This window comes from Rattus norvegicus, chromosome 16, assembly GCF_036323735.1.
Source record: "Rattus norvegicus strain BN/NHsdMcwi chromosome 16, GRCr8, whole genome shotgun sequence".
Classification (NCBI taxonomy): Eukaryota; Metazoa; Chordata; class Mammalia; order Rodentia; family Muridae; genus Rattus; species Rattus norvegicus.
In genome coordinates this window covers 52,880,594-52,898,707 of record NC_086034.1, presented here as the reverse complement: position 1 = coordinate 52,898,707, position 18,114 = coordinate 52,880,594, and the positions used below count along the sequence as shown (strand labels likewise).

General features: G+C 41.9%; 1 protein-coding gene and 1 non-coding gene across 4 annotated transcripts in view; both read right to left on the bottom strand.

Annotated features, from left to right (window-relative positions):
• Snx25 (sorting nexin 25) overlaps positions 1–18,114 on the bottom strand; it is a 103,927-nt gene that overhangs the window by 72,321 nt on the left and 13,492 nt on the right. For all 3 annotated transcript variants that reach the window (XM_224863.9, XM_006253168.4, XM_063275974.1), the window contains exons 2-3: positions 9,105–9,189; positions 2,378–2,594 (exon numbers count right to left, since the gene is read on the bottom strand). In XM_224863.9, the coding sequence (XP_224863.6) occupies positions 2,378–2,594; positions 9,105–9,189 (302 nt within the window). The remainder of the gene's footprint in view (positions 1–2,377; positions 2,595–9,104; positions 9,190–18,114) is intronic.
• Positions 4,837–4,942, bottom strand: LOC120097653 (U6 spliceosomal RNA). Its single transcript, XR_005495201.1, has one exon. It is a non-coding gene; the product is annotated as a U6 spliceosomal RNA (small nuclear RNA).

The window sequence follows — 18,114 nt, the reverse complement described above, 5'->3', positions numbered from 1 at the left end:
GAAGGCAGGGAGACTAAACTAGCTACATGAAGAAGCCTTAGAGAAACCCACTATTTTCTACATGCATTGAAGGGGAATATGGATAAAATGCTGAGTATAACTGACAAGTAGACACAGTGTTCCCCGAAGGCATCGGCCATCAATTGAAGATCTCACTGCCAGGCTCAGGGCACCTCTCACTGAGCTACTGTCAGGGTCCAGACGCACTCAGGGTAAGGCAGGCTACCACCATTACTTTTGTTACCCAGCAGAGCAATGAAAGGACACTACCACTGAAGCCACCGTTCACTCTGGAAGCAGGACATAGAGAAACGAGCCTCCCTGACTAGAAGACTCTCCCTGCCGACTAGTTTTTGGAGTGCTGGGAGGTGCTGTGCAGGTTGCTGGGAGAGAAAAGACATCAATGATTACATCTAGCTGTGGGCCCACATGCTACAAAGTCTGACCTTCCAGGCAAGATGTACCCTGGTGTGATACTGACATGACAGTTATGGGCACAACAGACTGCTTTCAGACTGGCTATGAGGCCTGCTCCACAGGAAGGCTTTTGTGCCTGGTACTGTAACTTGGTCAGATGCCCAAGACTAGGGAAGTTTTAGGTCTTGGTGGGAACCTACTGATGTTTTACTAAATGGCCATGCTGTTAAATATTTGTTTACACCCACAGATTTGTGCTGCTCTCAACTTCGGTCAGAGAGGCTTCTCTTTGCAGTGAAGGTGGATGCAGACTCATTTCTGGTCACAATGCTGAATATAACTGACTGAGTGCTCAGCTCTTGTGGGCCATTTGTATCCACTGCCCGACACCCAAAGCTCAGGACCTTATGGGAGGAGGGCAAGGAAGGAGCCAGTGGACGTGGGGATGAGCTACAAAATGCTTCCAGACATGACAGAGCCACTGCACTCACAACTCATAGTGAAAGCCCACCTCTATTGGAGGAGCAGCAGATGACAGCTGCTGAGGGATGGAGGAAAAGTGACTCTCCTCTGGGGACATGGCTGCTGGTAAGCTGCTTGAACCCCAATGGATGGCCACATACCCCGTGCTTATGGGTAGCACTAATGGATCTCAAAACAAAAAAGAAAAGGAGGACATAAAATTGAGAGGAATGGGCTGGGGAACATGGGGGAGGGAAGAGGTAATGGTAGATGGATCTGATTAAAATACATTTTATAAATGTATGGAAACTTGCAAAGAGTTAAAAACATAATAAAAAGTTAAAATAGCTAGGCTATAGGACCTATCTAGAGGCAAATGACAGGGTAATGGATAAAGAAAATGTGGCATATACAAACAATGCAAACTTCTGAACTGCATTCGTGAAGAATGAAGTTGTGTTGATTGTAGGACTGTGGATGCAGCTGGAGAGAATCATACTAAAGTGAGTTAGGTCTCAGGAAGACAAAGATCCCATCTTTCATTTGTGGTTTCTAGTTCTTCACATAGTCCATAAAATCATGATGACTCCCCAGCACGGAAGCTCTAGGGGAGCAAACGACTACCAAGTAGAGATGTGACAGCGAGGTAGGCAGGCACAGGGAGGGAGGGTAGAATGCACTGCATGCTTGTAAGAAAAGGTGCTGCGTAAAGCAAAGATACACCCACAGGGGGATTCTCTTTAAAGAATAATTTTCAGGCCACTGTGATTCAATTGAGCTCTTAACAGAAACACAAAAAGAAATATGAGCTATATTCTTCCTCAAATTTCTAAGCTCACTGATTCTACATCACACTATAAAATAGTGTATTTGTTTCATTTTTAGGTACCCAGAATATTGTAAGTTCAGAATGGCACTTGTTAGCTCATCATTAGTATACTGCATAAATTACTCATAATCTATATCTATATATATCTATATATCTATAAGGCAATTTTCTGTCACAAAGTAATTAAGAAACCTACTTTCTCACTACATTGTGACTATTTCTCTTCAAAATGTCTACATTCCAAGTCAAGCAGGCAGACCATTCTAAAGTATTACCTCATTTTATCTCCTCAAAATGAGGAATGTTTTAATGAGGAAGAGGGAAGGTTTGCTGACTGTAGAGTTTGAATACGCTTGGCCCATGGAAAGTGGTACTATTAGGAGTGTGGCCTTGTTAGAGGAAGTGTGTCACTGTGGAGGCAAGGCTTGGAGGTCTCATACATATGCTCAAGTATGACCAGTTGGCACCGTCTTCTCCTGGCTGCTTTCTGATCAAGATGAGGACTCTCGGCTGCCTGCACAATGCATGCTTCCTACCATGATAAGAATGGCCTGGACTTCTGAACTGTAAGCAGCCGCGTGTACATGTTTGCTGTTGTAAGAGTTGCTTGGTCATGGTGTCTCCTCGCAGCAATGGAACCCTAACTAAAACACCATGTCACACACTTACCTGGCAGTAGCAGCTTTCAGGTCACAGAAGTGAGTGAGCAAAGCCTTTACAATATCATTACAGACAACTTTAACCACATCCACGTGACTCAGCCTGTAGCGAATCTGCTTGGCAATATCCCAGAAGTCATCCAAGAGCAAATGGTAGAGCTGCCCATCATCTCTGCTGAGGTTGCCGTACCAGGAGAGAATGTAGTCTCTGTAACTGTAGTCGAACACTGAGGAATGAGCAAAGCTGGGTCAAAGTTGCAAACATCGAGGCAGTTCATTGTCTAAACATGGTGGGGAGGACACTGAACAAGGGAAAGGATCAAGAGACTCTCTGATTCAAGTTAAAATGGAATGTCTCAGGTCTCATACAGTCTAGTTGTAAAGTCTTGATCTTGATGCCCTTGACGTACTGAAATACACAGAATACACTATGTATTAATACACTGGGTAATCTTCTCACTCGCCGATTAGGCCAAGGTCATGCTTCTCCAATAAGACCCCTAAGCTCACATGAAGAAAAGACACTTCTGTCACGTTTATTCCATCCTAAGGTACCCTGCCTCCTTACCTATAATCTTTGTAGAGTTCTTTACCCTTTAGTACTTAAGCCATGGTTCAGGACTGTGATTCGCTACATTCAGTTCCATAAGAGATTCAGTATTCTGTCTCCTAGTAAGACCCCAACAATACCGAACAACAATACAAGAACGGTCCCACAACCCAGCACCACACAGTCAGCATGTGTGGCCAGCTACCTGCACTGGGCAACTTGGAGACTACCTCTAGTTCTAGGGTAGTCCCATCTACTAGAAACATGAAAATATGTATGTGTGCTTTTACATTTTTCTGCTACCCATATTAATAGACTAAAAACAGGTAAAATTAATAATACATTCCTTTCATATAATATACTTTCATATTAAGTAGCCTCATTTAAAATTAAATATTTTCATTACTTTTTAAACCATGCTTTGAAATCTGGTGCATATTTTATAGTTACAACAATCACAAATGAACATTCAAGTTGTTGGAGCTCAAAAGTCACATCGTAGGTCTACTAGTTGTCTGTGATAGACATCACCACTTTACTTAATACAGAAAGACTGTAAAGTTAATGTGAGTATACTCAAGAAAGGACTTCTGAACAGTAAACCGACATCTGGCATAAATGATGTCACCTCCAAGTGGCATGGGGAGACATATTTAGTCACATAATACTGCTCAGCTCAAGAACGCAAAGCTTACTGGCATTTTTAAATCACTTATTTCTCAAAGCTTTTCTATTTCAAACACTACTCTATGCCTAGTAGAGTACTGCCCACCTTTAATCCCAACCATTGGGAGACAGAATAGGCAGATCTCTGAGAGTCGGAGGACTGATCTACATTGCAAGTTCTAGGCCGGTGAGGGCTATCTAAAGAAACCCTGTCTTTAACAGTCAGAAGACAGATAGTCAGAGACAGACAGCCGCACAGACAAACAAAAAACCACACGTGAAACATAAAAATGTTGTTGGCATTTACATACGCCAAACCTTAAGTGAAAAGGTGATTCCAATGGCTTCATTGTTACCTTCTGGCTGAGAACGATTACCTTCCAAAGAGAAAGACGGGGAAGATGCTACTACAGTCTCCAACCGTTCATTAAACAGCATCTTATAGCTCTGTTATGCAAGGTGGAACCGGCGGCCACATCAGCAACAGTCAAACATGAGGAAAAGCCATCAACAGATGTGCTCTGAGGATTCTCAGGATTTTTACGTTAACATCCAGACATCTGATCAGACCGCTGTTAAGCTACTTAGTTAGCTTTTGCAGTCGCTGTACCTCATCTTGAACTGAGTGATTCCATTAAGAAGGCAGAGACATTTTCTGGGCCAGATACAAGGCTTTAAGGTGAAAACTGGACCAAGATGACTATAATCTCATTTCCTAGTGACAAACAAGTAGAACAGGGTTCCTCCACAGCAAGTGAGCAGTCAGGAAACTGAGGCTAGAGGGAAGATAATGTGCAGGCAGCAAGGCCACCCTCCTGTCCTTCTCTGCACATCGTGGTCCCCCATGTGCATGAGCAGAAAAGGACAGCAGTAAGAGTGGCAGACAAGAGAACAAGAATCAGTGTCCTTTCCCACTGTTCACCTGACTTCTCTAAATCACAGTCATATGGAGAAATAAGCCACAGACAGCACTTTGTAAACTTCCTCTAGAAAGCACAACAGGAGGCACAGCACGGACAGACATCCTAGGAAAGAGGTTCTGCTCAAGCCAACATATAGACAAACTCAATAAAAGCAACAGAGCTGACCAACAGGCAGTCATACAGTGCAGATCTAGTCGACTAAGATGACAAAACCTAGATGATCTCCTAAGGACCTCGTCTGCAATGCCAAGGAATAGTCGCAGTTGAGAGTCCACTGTTTGGTTGATCCCTTGCTTTTTGTATTAAACTAAGTTTTCTTTTCTTTTCTTTTTAAGTATGGATCACTTCACGAATTTACGTGTCATCCTTGAGCAGGGGCCATGCTAACCTCTCTGTATCGTTCCAAGTTTAGCACAAGTGCTGCCTAAGCGAGCACTAAACTGAGTTTTCATACCACATAAATTTAAACTAATAATTCTGAAGCCTAAGCATACACTAAGTAGAACACTTTTCCTTTCTGTTAAGATTCAATTTCTGGGTCAGGGAGATGCTCAGTGGCTAAAGTGCTTGCCATGCCGGCCTGTCAAACTGCGTCTGATCCTTGGTACCCAGGTCACGGCTGAGTGCTGTGACACACATCTGCAATGCCAACACTTTTGCACCAAGGGAGAAGGAGGAGACAGAAAAATTGGTCAGAAACTCACCAGGCCAACTAAGACTGCAAAAAAGTAAGAAACAAGAGACTGTTTCAACAAGGTTTTCGAAAAGAGAGAAGAAGCTCCTAAAAGTATCCTCTGGCCTCCAGACCTGTGTGATGATGGATGTCCCCCTATCATTAACACACAAAGATATTTAAAAGTTAATTTCAGGTTGTAGCAGAGAGTTAAGTGAAATTATAGAAGATGTAGTAACTTTATAGTAAGTTCTGCTCAGTGTGCTAGCCTACTCTCTGCTCTACTGCTGTGAAGAGACACCATGACCAAGGCAGATTTTATAAGAAAACATTTAATTGGGGGCGGGCTTTCAGTGTCACAGGTTTAGCGCATGACCAACAAGGGGGGGAACATGGCAGTGTGACTGGCACTGGAACATGCTCTGAAATAAACATTGCTTAGCTATACAGACCCACACAAACACAAAAATGGACAAGAAGTTGTATACATATATGCCCATGCTGTGTGTAGAGGGCAGAGGGCAGTGTCTGTCTCCCGTATTTGTTCTCCACTTTGTTTTAAACACAGGCAGGGCACCTTACTGGACCTGGAGCTTTCTGATTTAGCTAGGGTCACCAGCCAGTGAGGTACAAGGATTAGAGACGTATGCCACTGAGTCTGGCTTTTATCTGAATGGTAGCTCCTTATGCTTGTTTGGTAAACATTTTACCAATTGTGTGATCGCTCAGCCCACTTACTAAAATCTTTTAAAAGAGAACTCAGAGCCTAACTTCCCTCCTGAAAAGCGGGCCTCAAGTCCATTGGAGAGCAGTTGGCTGTCTCCATGGCAACCATGCTCTACCACACCAGTTCCCGCCCCCTTGCCAGCAGGTTGCCAACAGTTCACTTCTAGCCTGTGAAGCTCGGTTTTGCTGTTCCGGCTGACATCTACTTTTTGTTCTTGTAATTCAGTATGTAAAGACACTAGGAACTCCTCACCTGCGCTGAGCTGCACAGTCCTTCCCGATGGACATGTTTATATTTGCACCACACACACGATTGACCTCACTGAACTCTTTGATTACATTGTTTTAAATGATACATTTCAAAGGCAATGACATAAATTTATAAAGGCAAATGGAACAATATTATCTAGTTAAAATTAGCTTCGGGATAATTTTTACATCTTTTCTGAGTGGTTCACATCAACTGCAGGTGAACAGCTGCAGTCATGGAGAACACGCTGTCACTTAAGCTTTCCTGAGCACAGACTGTCTTCATCAACACCAAGTCTCTATTCCTCACTGTGGTCTAAATAAATATACTGGTGCTATGGGTTAGAAAAAGAAAGTATACTGCAAAGACACAAACTGCACTCACTCTGGCTGTCTCTAAACGCTTCTATAATCTCTCAGCTTTCCCAACACAGTTCTAGAGTCAGCATAAATTCACACGGTGATTCTAGTTTGTGCCTGTTTGTGCCTGTTCTTATTCACTGCTGCCAAATGGGTAAATGCACTCCAAAATCTATTGTTACGGCAGCCAGCAGCTCTCATTTTGGTAGAGGATGTGATGTTCAATTTCCCAAAAACCATCTTACATAGAACAAAGGACTTTTGATTCTTAAGGAGCTGCTTAACAATGCTGCCTAACAGATAACAGAAGCTGAGCTACAAAAGAGAAAAATCCAAAAAACGTCAACCTCAGGGTAGCACAGAGAATACTATCCGAATGGAAAAGGCTGGACTAAGTTAGTACCAACCGTACAATAAACTGAATTATCACACAGAATCTCCTTGAGATATATAAGTGATACATTAATAAAAAACAAGTTTAAAAAAGAAAGCAAGCCATCAAGTGTGCTTTAAGAAATACCAAATAATTAGGCAAAGCTTCTACGCAAAGGCTTTGTAAGACACTTTCCTTTCAGAAGAAGCCACTGCTAAGGGCAATGTGTCGCTTATTTCTGTCAAGGCCTCAGTTTTTTCCTAAGCCCACACACACAAAGGCTGCTGAAACAAACTGGCCCAGCCAAGAGAAAAGAAAGGGTAATGCTCAAAGAACTGCAAAGACATTTTTAGGTCTTCCAAAATTCAAAAGGCACCATGGTTTTGGCATTTACAATGGCCCCAAATAGAAGTACCCCGAATGCCCATCAGTGGGTGAGCAAGTAAAACATGGCACAGCAGACAATGAGACAGCAATCAGCTTTCAAACAGAAGGTTAAAACACAGTCTGTAGAGTGAAATTTTTTAAACATTTTTAAAGCTTTATTTTTACTTTATATGTATGAGTGTTTGGCTGCATGTCTGTCTGTGAACCATGTGCATGTGTGGTGCCCATGGGGGTCAGAGAAGAGAGTGTAAGATCCTCTGAAACTAGTTACACAGATAGCTGTGAGCCACTCGGTGTGTGCTGGAAACCAAATCCAGGCCCTCTGCATGAGCAGCCAGTGCTCTAAACCAGCGAGCCTCGCCTCAGCACCACACAGGTGACGATTCCACTCTATCAGACTACTCTTCCTATATGCAACAACTACCAATTCTGCAGGGGGAGGGGATCTTAAGGCAGTGAAGAAAAATCAACAGTTGGGGCAGGAACTAGAGAGTTGGCTCGGTGTTTACAGTACATGCTGCCCTGGCAGAGCCCAGGTTCAGCTCCCAGCACCCACATCGGCTGGTTCACAACAGTTGTAAATCCTGCCCCAGGAGTCTGAATATCCTCTTCTGCTCTCCATACGCACCAGACACACATGTGATGCATATGCATACATGCAGGTCTTCACACGCAAGTGCATAGAATAAAAACAAATATTTCTAATTGGCACAGAGCCTCCAACATTCGTCAGTGATTAAAGGCATTTCACTGTGCAAGTCAGACAACCTGAATTAAATTTCCAGGGCCCATGATGGCAGAAGAAAATAATGAACTCCCAAAGTTATCCTCCGACTTCCACATCACAGCATGGTACATGTACATCTGCACTTACACACAACACACGCACACACATAAGCGAAAATAAAATTCGTTTTAAAGTTTTGTTTTGTTTTGTAGAAACAGAATCTTACTATGCAGATCTGCCTGCCTCTGCCTCCCAAATGCTGGGATTAAAGGCGTGCCCTGCCACACCCAGCAAAACCATGAGGTTTTGAATAATAAAAGTCAAATTTTAAATCCAGCAAATCTTAGAAAAGTCATTTATATTCATTTTATATTCATCACTAAAAGAAACATTACTAATATTAAATGATAGTTTTTAAAATTCAAAAATTCAAATTTTCAAACTACATCTCTACTTCTGTTGTACTCATCCTCAGATTTAAATATTTCTGTGAACTATGCCAAATAAAAAGTACTTATCTGTGTATTATCCAATCCCTCTTAGCTTTCTCCATGTCTAATAACTGAAATCAATGTTTAGAAACCTGATTTCAATACTCATTAAAGATGTAATTTGATCTTCAAACTGCATGGCATCTCCACGTTAATATTAATGAACATTAATATTTAGATACCATAGTGTACTTTGCAATTGTTCCTAAGGCCTTTCCATGCAAACCTCATTTGCATGTTCTCCACTCTAGAGAGGCTATCGCTCACTGACCCTCCTTACACTGATCTGTTCCTGAGCGCACTGAGTCCACCGACCCTAACATACACCCGCCAGGCAGTGTCTAGAATGAGACCAGTTGGCGAATAGAGCAGCACACGTGCACTTCATATTGTAGATCAATCTCTCCTATGCTAGTTAGCTTCGTGGGACCTGGAACTTCTACTCTGTAAACATTTAAACCACTTCCATTTGACCAAAACACAGATGCACCCAATCTTCAAACAGAAACTTGTGAAAAAGTCCTCCTGCTGTAGGAAGGATAGATAAACCAGAGATTACGAATTCCCTCTGACAACAGTGACTGCTTTACACAGCAACCAGGCCATGCTCACCGTCTTTCAGAGCTCGATCCATATTGTGAGAAATGACCACTCTTCTGCCCTGAGCTGTCTCCTGTGGATTTCCATACACAGGGCTCTGAAACGAGAGCAAAGAGAAGGTAGAGATTACTGAATGCATCAGCTACAAATAAAGATAAAGCCAAGGCAAAATTTAGGAGACTATAATCTTACTCTAGAAAAGTAAAGGACTTTTCAAGGTTAATTAAGAAATGTTTAGGAAAAGAAGAACTAAATATTATAATATTGTAAATAGTACAAAACTATAAAGCTAGGTCGCCTATTTATAAAAATTAAAAGCATAACAAAAATAAGTCAATGAGGGAAAGATAACACCATCTGTCTCTGTTAGGGTTTCTACACACTAGGACCACAATCAGCTCTGGGAGGAAAGGGGTATTTCAGCTCAAAACTTCCACCGCTGAGGAAGTGAAGGCAGGAGCCTGGAGACAGAAAGTGCTGCAGAGCCCAGAGGAACACAGGGCACTGGCCTGCCCTCACCCTGCTGTCTTACATAACGCATGGCCACCTGCCCAGGGTGGCACCACCCTCAGTGGGCTGGACCCTCCCTCATCAATCACTAATCAAGAAAATGTTCGACAAATTTACTGAATAGGCAGTCTGGTACAGGCGTTTTCTAAATGGAGGTTCCCTCCTCCCTAGCCTGTATCAAGCTAACATAAAACATAGCCAGCACACTGTTCAACAAATAATAACGGGGTAGTTTTGTACTCCTACATGGGGGGATGTGACAGTCACGCTTTATTTATAACTTGAAACTGATTGGGCAGATAAACATTTTCTTAAACTAAAAAATAATAATAATGAGAAAATTTGGGATCAAATGTTTATAATCCTGAGACAGCAAAGGCCTCTCTACAGTAAGGCACAAAATGCAAAAGTTATACAGGAAGACAAAAACAAAATAAGTATGACTTTAAAATAGAAGATGACTGACAAAAAATTATACGAACAAAATATAAGTAATACTCTAAAAGAATATCTCAACACATGTAACACAGAAATATCTATTTATCTATGTATATTCATACCCAAACCCCAAACATCATACTACATGGTCCTTTCGTTTGGAAAATTCACACTGAAGCAGTGCTGTATCTCAGATGGCCTTCAAATGGAATCTGATAGTCCACTTCTGCATTGGCATTTTAGTTCATATATCACAATATTCATTCATAAAAGCTTTGGTAGGCCGGGCCACTATTAAAATATATTTTGGTTTTCATTTCACTAAAATAAATGAAACCTATCTTCATGTTAAGATTTAAAACTACCTCAAACTAACCAAGGTCATTTTTAATTACACACAGGCTTCTCTAGAGGAAAAAAATTAGAGATACCAATATATAATTGCACATTTGAAAAATGGTTTCCGGGGTTGGGGATTTAGCTCAGTGGTAGAGTGCTTGCCTAGCAAGCGCAAGGCCCTGGGTTCGGTCCCAAGCTCCGAAAAAAAGAAAAAAGAAAAAGAAGAAAAAAAAAGTGTGAAAAATGGTTTCCAGGGCTGGAGAGATGGCTCAATGGTTAAGAGCACTGACTGCTCTTCCAGAGGTCTTGAGTTCAATTCCCAGCAACCACATGGTGGCTCACAACCATCTGTAAAGGGATCTGATGCCCTCTTCTGGTGTGTCTGAAGGCAGTTACAGTATGTATGTATATAATTTAAAAAGAAAAATGTTTTCCAAAGTCAGGCCAAAACCTGAAAGCTTTTCTTTAATACGTGTAAGTAGATCTTCAGAATCAAGAACAGACAGTATAGCAGAAACTTGAATACATAACAGGTTCTAAGTCAATAGCCATGATACACGCAAACTGTCTATATGTGCCCAGCCAGAGATACCATCTTAAGAGAAAGCACCCATAGAACCCTTGCAGAGAAATTTGGGCATGCCAACACCACTAGTCACTAGACTACCAGGAGCTGTCTGAACCCTAGCCTACACAAATTGGGAAGAGGGACATGTTCTCTGGGTGGCTCTGAAGCCAATCATGACTTAATTCCTCTCCTGCCCATCACCATGCTACTCTAGTAAATAAATGCCTCTCCTTTTTATTGTGCACATATATTTTCAAGTGTTTTCCAATGTACTCCAGTTTGGTTTATGTTAAAAAACAGTCAAGCATAGAGACACATGACTATAATCTTAGTATGTGGACGCATTAGATGGCTATCCTTGACTACGTTGCTAGTTTGAAGTTAGCCTGAGCTACTTAAGCCACAGACAAACCAAGCACAAACAGACAGAGGGTGAGGGAAAAGAAGGGAGAGAAAGAGAAAGGAAGGAAGGGAAGGCTGCACAAAGTTCAGAGGCGATGGGTGTGTCCTTGAAGCTACTGCAGTGGTGACCTGTCCTACAAAAACAAACACAGTCCTGTACTGGAGTATCACAGGGCTGTCTCTCCATGGATTCAGAGTATCTGACCATCTCCTATGATCCCACAGCTTTCTCACTTTTCTCAAAACAATCATTTCTACCTTGACCTCAAAACTAATGAATTCAAAACCAAAGAAATGAAGAAGCCATATATATCTTGCCAGGCAGGAACAAAAAGACTAGAAAGCGTGAAAGGCCATCTCATTAGATGAAGACAAAGACCGGGAGCATAGGCAAGCACACAGTTCTCCCTGCGCACACTGAGCACCACGTCAGAAGGGGAGGAGGGGGAGGAGAAAGCGAGCCAGCTAGCTAGCCAGGATTTCCTGTTTGCTTGGATGGCAGGCAAATGGATCCAAAGGGACCACAATGACAGAAGTGAGAGCCAGTAGAAAGCAGGCAGGCAGGGTGAGGCAACAGACACCCCACTCCTCAGACCTTCTGCCTTCAGTGGCTACACTTACAGGGAGGAAGACACAGGTTTCCTGGAGATGCACTATAGTTTCTCTTCCTGTTGCTAAAGCCTAAGAGCCAAGGCTGCTGTAACAAAGGCCAGTTTAGCTAAAGCTGGACTTTAAAGCTAAAGCTTCCTAGTGAGCTTGCTTTCCTTGGCATAAAAGAAAATTGTCAAAACATAAGCTAAGTGATAATTATTTTTGTCTTGATAGAAGGTAGTGGTATGTATAAAATTTCCTCTTTTTATGGAGTCTTAAGATTTAGTGTTTGTTTTTTGAGACAGGTCCTCACCATCTAGCCCTACCTAGCCTTGAACCTACAGAAATCAGCCTGCATCTAAAATGTATTTTTTAACTGATAACATAAGAGCATAAACAAAGTACACATTAAGGTCCTGTGTGATGTTTCCACACATGCACATACAGTGGATCGTGTCTAGATCAGGTCAGTTACCTCATTGGTCACTTACCGCCTCACTGTGATGGAAACTTTTTTTAAAAAGACGTGGTATATAGCCCTGATGGGTCTGGAACTCAAGACTGCACTCCTTAGCCTCCCAGTGCTGAGATTTGTACCACTTGTCCTGCTGACAGAATCTTTGAAAATGCCCGTTTGGAGGTGAGGGGTGAAGAGAAGGCCGGGGATTAAGAGGACTTGTTGCTTTTGCAGGGGACTGCTGTTCAACACCCAGCACTGAGTCAAGTGACTTGAAGCAAACTGCAGCGCTAGCCCCAGGGAGTCTGAAGCCTTCCCTGATACCTACACACTCACACACCCACTCACACTCAACAGAAAAGTCTGAAGCCTTCCCTGATACCTACACGCTCACACACCCACTCACACTCAACAGAAAAGGAAAATTGCTATGAAAACAACCCTTTTTATTTTTCTAAACAGATTACAATGGTACAAGCTTATCATCCTAGCTACTTGCTTGGATGAGCCCAGAATGTGAGAGCAATCCATGCAACGCAGATTTATTTGAAAGAAAAGAGAAGAAACAGAAGGAAAACACTTTCTCCTGGCCCATCGTTGTCACACGCTCAGCCACTGTACTATGGTACAACAGTATACCACATTCCCCTCTTAAACAAGATTGATTTCTGTCTTAAGTATAAAGAAATGTTATTTTTGAAATAAAATCTACAAATCCCTCATACTGATACGTCTCTAGATTTCAAACAGGCTATAAATTTTCAAATGTTATTTTCAGCTTCATGAGTTGTAGGGACAAATCCACCAATATATTATGGATGCAAAAGAATGAACTGAGCAACATCCCTTTATCCAAAGGTGTTTTGGTCTATTTCCTTGGAGTCAGTGTCTATAACTATGAGCAAGTAACCTTTCTGTACCTCAGTTTCCTTATCTGTAAAGCAGATAACAATAGCACCTAGCTCAGCACTAGGGTCAATATGAGCATTAACAGGAAGAATACACATGCATGGCGGCAGCAGCTAGATGGCATGTAAACCATCATGGCACCTTTCCTGTACACACTTTGTGCGTGTTGTTTGTGTGTGCACATCTGTACAGGGAGGCCAGAGGTCAGCATGCAGAGCCTTCCTCAACTGCTCATACCTTACTTCCAGGACAAGGTCTCTACTCCACTGGGGCTTGCACATTCAGGTAGACTGCTGGCTAGCAGGCCGGCCTCAGAAATCCTATCTCTGCCCTTCCCAGCACGGGGTTCCAGGCATGCACCATCACACCTGACTTTTACATGGGTTCTAGGGATTCAGACTCAGGCCCCTCAATGCTTGCGTGCCAAGCACTTTACCACTGAACCAGCCAACCACCCTCATTTGCATACTTTTGAAAGAAATTACAATCTATTCATATTTGGCTTTTAGACTCAGTATTGAATTAAAAACATTGCTTTCATAATAAAGAACACTTGGAATATAATGTTTGCATGACATACCATAATTTATCTGCTTACTCTACATTTAATTTGCTTCTACGTCTTTTCCTTTTTTAAATTAAAAAATACTTCCTTTTTTTACTGTAAGTGCAACCAGAAATGTTCTAAAGATGCTAAGTGTTTATGAAATATATAGTGGATTTGTATCCTAACTTTAGTGAAGGATTTAATGTCTAAAGGATTTTCCTATGAGCCAGAGAGGTTGTTCAGTGGGAACAAGAGTTTTCAACACAAATGTGAGGACCTGAGCCACACACATAAAAGCCAGACAGGCAGAGATGAACATGTGTGACCCAGCACTCCGATGGGAGGCTGAGAGGGACACACTGGGGATCCCCAGAGCTTGCAGACCAGCCAAGCATACGCAGTGGGAAAACACAGACCTGGTCTCAAACAGGTGAAGTGAGGACAGACAACAAGGTTGTTCTCTGACTCCACAAATGCACTGTGGCAGACATGAAGCCACATTCACATTCCCCCTCTCCCCTCTCCTCTCTCTGGTCGGTGTCTGTCTCTGTCTGTCTGTCTGTCTCTCTGTCTCTGTCTGTCTCTCTGTCTCTGTCTGTCTCTCTGTCTCTGTCTGTCTGTCTCTCTCTCAAATAAAATAATAAGAACTAAAGAATTGCTTCAAGAAGTCTCCACCTGCTAAGGGGAAACTGAACACCAAGCGCGGCGGAGCTTGGAGGAGGAGCACAGACGTTCTCCAGCCGAGCAGAAACCATGTGAGTAACTGGGGATATCTGTCCATCCACAACCTAGAGCGCGTGCGTGTCCTCAAAGCAGAGGCATTCTTTGCAGGTGCTTCCACTTGTACATCCCTGTCATGCTTTCTGGTTTAACTGTCACAAGCAGATGTCTCTAGAAATACTTCTCAGTAACTAATCTAAGAAAAAGAGTTTTCTCAATAAGGCGAAATTTCTTTAAGCTATTCAATATGGATAGATTTTTAAGATAAGCTGATAATATTTAGGAATGTTTGCCAATGTATTTGAAAGAATCAGATTTACTTGGAAGGAGCATGTTTTATTTCTTACATACCAATCTGAAGGGCCTTAAAAAACATGCTCTGCTTGACTAACGCGAATTTAAGTCCATTATTTGGAAATGAAAACTATAACATGCAACAGTAATATAAAACGAATAGAAATTAAAGAGTGTGGAATGGATAATGGAGCTAGAGAAAAAATTCAAAAGCAAACTGGCTTAGGAAAAAGTAGCTAAGATCTCTGACAGGAACTTTCTGAGTTCCTGGAAAGGTTTGTGTGATAGAAATGCTGCCCCGGGGGTGGGATGGGGGTTTATGGACAGGAAACTGGGAAAGGGGATAACATATGAAATGTAAATTTTAAAAAAATCAATAAAAAATGTTGCTCGACTTTGCTCCTCTCTTCTGTCATGTATACTCACATTATTTGAGACTGTTGGGGCAGTCTTGGGTTTCCGTAAAGTGAACCACATTCCCATCAGTTTGTTCAGTCATCTGATAACCACCAAGGACTCACTCTGTCTGCCTGGCACTTAGCTGGACATTGACAGACAGCAGCAAATCAACTGCATTTTCTGTGCTCGTGGGATTTAATCTATACTTGGTAAACATTCATAATCAAGTAGCTAATAAGCCACTGCACGTCAGGAGTGCTTAACCACTTCAATAGTCTTCATATTCCAGAAACCTCTTCACTCTTCAGCACCTCCCTTTACTCATGGAAGGAAGTTACTCAAACATCCATTGAATCTCTAAGAGTATTTCATAAGAATTTTTGAAATTTATACATATTGACATATATTACATAACCTCATCTCTCCCTGAACTTAAATGATAGCCAGCCTCACTGGATGAGTCACACAGAACTGCTTTTTCCCAGAACTTTATATGCTATTTCTGATATAAAATACCACAACACCATTTTATTAATTGGTTGGCTGGTTTTTAAATAGAAGCCCGTGATAAAAATATTCGTGCCTGGTTAGGAAGCTCCCCTTGTTAATCAGACTCAACGAGGCCTGTTTCCCAGATGCCTTGAAACAGCAAACTGTCCTCTTTAGCAGCAGACCTGATAACAAGCAGACATTAGACACTGAGAAGGGACAAACCTCAAAGCACAGTCCAGCTAAACCTACTACAGAGGGTGGAATCCCTTCTAACTGGCAACACCGGCCTAAAGCTAAATATTAACTACCAAGTCTTCCCTTCCTAACTAAAATAAATATGTTGAAATCCAGACTAAATCTTCCTCTTAGACAGGCCTTTCCGCAGGAGCAATTCTGCCTCTGACTAGATAAAGGGCTAAAAAACCTCCACTAGGGCAGGAGTGGTGGGTACTTTCAATCCCAACATTTGGGAGGCAGAGGCAGGCAGATCTCTGAGATCAGGCCAGCCTAGTGAGTTCTTTTCTCCCTGATTCACTATGACATCAGGAAGCCCCTATCCACTATTTGAAAGCATTTAATTTTCCAGATGTACTTGGGGAAAGGTCTTTGGACACAGTTTTGTAGACCTCTCTGTGTATTTTGGGCCTAGAACTTGCTATAGCTCCAGCTGGCCTCAAATCAATCCCTCTGCCTCAGGCTCCCGAGCAGTGAGACCCCTGATGTGAACTGGCTCTCCCAGCTCTTCAAATTTCTGAATCTTTGGAATAAGTATCTTTAACAATGATTTCTAAAGAATCTCTCAAGTCCCTGGGCCCCACTTTGAGAAACACTCCTAAGTGGTCCAGACAAGAATCATAAATTTATTTTAACATAAAACAATGATTCATCATATACATTGAGAGATGAACCTCAAAAGATTCATCTATGGGCTGAGTAATTGTAGCTCAATTGGTCAAGTGCTTTACAATGGGAACAAAAACTCCTAGAAAGAAGCTGCATCTGACTATGAAGTAAAACAGAATCTGTCTTACCCACAGAGACTGATGGCTGACTAGAATGTCAGAACTGTGGAGGTAAACATGTTCAGGTCCAGAGGCTAAGTACGCTTATCTTGGGCTAAGTTCTGGCCTCTGAAACAGTCATTCCTTGTCCACCTCTGTATTAGAATCAGTATCTTGTGACAATAGATTAAAAACCATTTTATAATCTATTGACTTAGGAGAATACTAGTTTCCCCCAATTCAAATGCTAAGAATTCAGATAGCATCTTAGGCCTATAGAAAAGCTCTTCCCAACTCCTTGTACCCACCTCTCTGACATACCCATCAACACATTGGAACATGGAATTTAGGGTAACCCAAGTCTATGTTCCCAGGCCATACTCACTCAAAATGGCTCCAGAATAAGCTATTTTTTATTCTCTTTAAGATGAGAGCTGTGGTTTTGCATCTACACTTAGTATGCACAAAGTCCTAGGGTCCATCCCCAGCTGTACAAACATCAGCTACAGGGCCACATGCCTGGAATTCAGCCACGGAAGGGGAAGTAGGAGGATTAGATGTCAGATTATTCTAACTAATTAAATATAACCTGGGCTAAACAAAACTGCCTCAAAGAAGAAAAATTATTCAACTTAGGTTCCTTTAGACACTGGAAGTGATACGTATGTGCATACTTCATTATGCACACAGAGGAGATACCGTGAGCTCCTCTTCTGCAGAATTCCCACTTAACAATACCATCCACAAATCATTAACCATTTTAGGCTGTGGTGGCACACACCTTATATCCCACAGTCAGGAGGAGGCAGAAGCAGACATGTGAGTTTGATGCCAGAGTGATCTACTAAGTGAGTTGCAGGAAGCCAAGGCCATGCAGAGAGACAAACAAACACCAAAAAATGCAAAGGAAAGCAGATTAATTAACAGAGGTAATTTTAAATAAATGCAGTACCTACATCAAAAGCTGTTTTATAAAATGTTTAGAAACAAAAGCTGAATCAGTCATTCTTAGAAGTTTTAACAAGGCTAAAACAAAAGCCACAAACTAATAATCCCCATACACTTAACCCAACCACTTCAGAAATCAGTACGGAAATTCCTTAAATTACTAAAAATAGACCTACCACTATAGCACTCCTGGGTATTTATCCAAAAGCAATGAGGTCAGAATACAAATCAGAAATCTGTTTACAGTGTTAACTGTAACACTATTCATGATACCCAGGTCATGGCACCAACCTAGGTATCCATCAGTAGACAATGGATAATGAAACCGTGGTATATTCACAATAGAATGAAATCATGTCATTCTCAGGAAAATAGATGGAACTGGAGATCACCATGTTAAATTATCC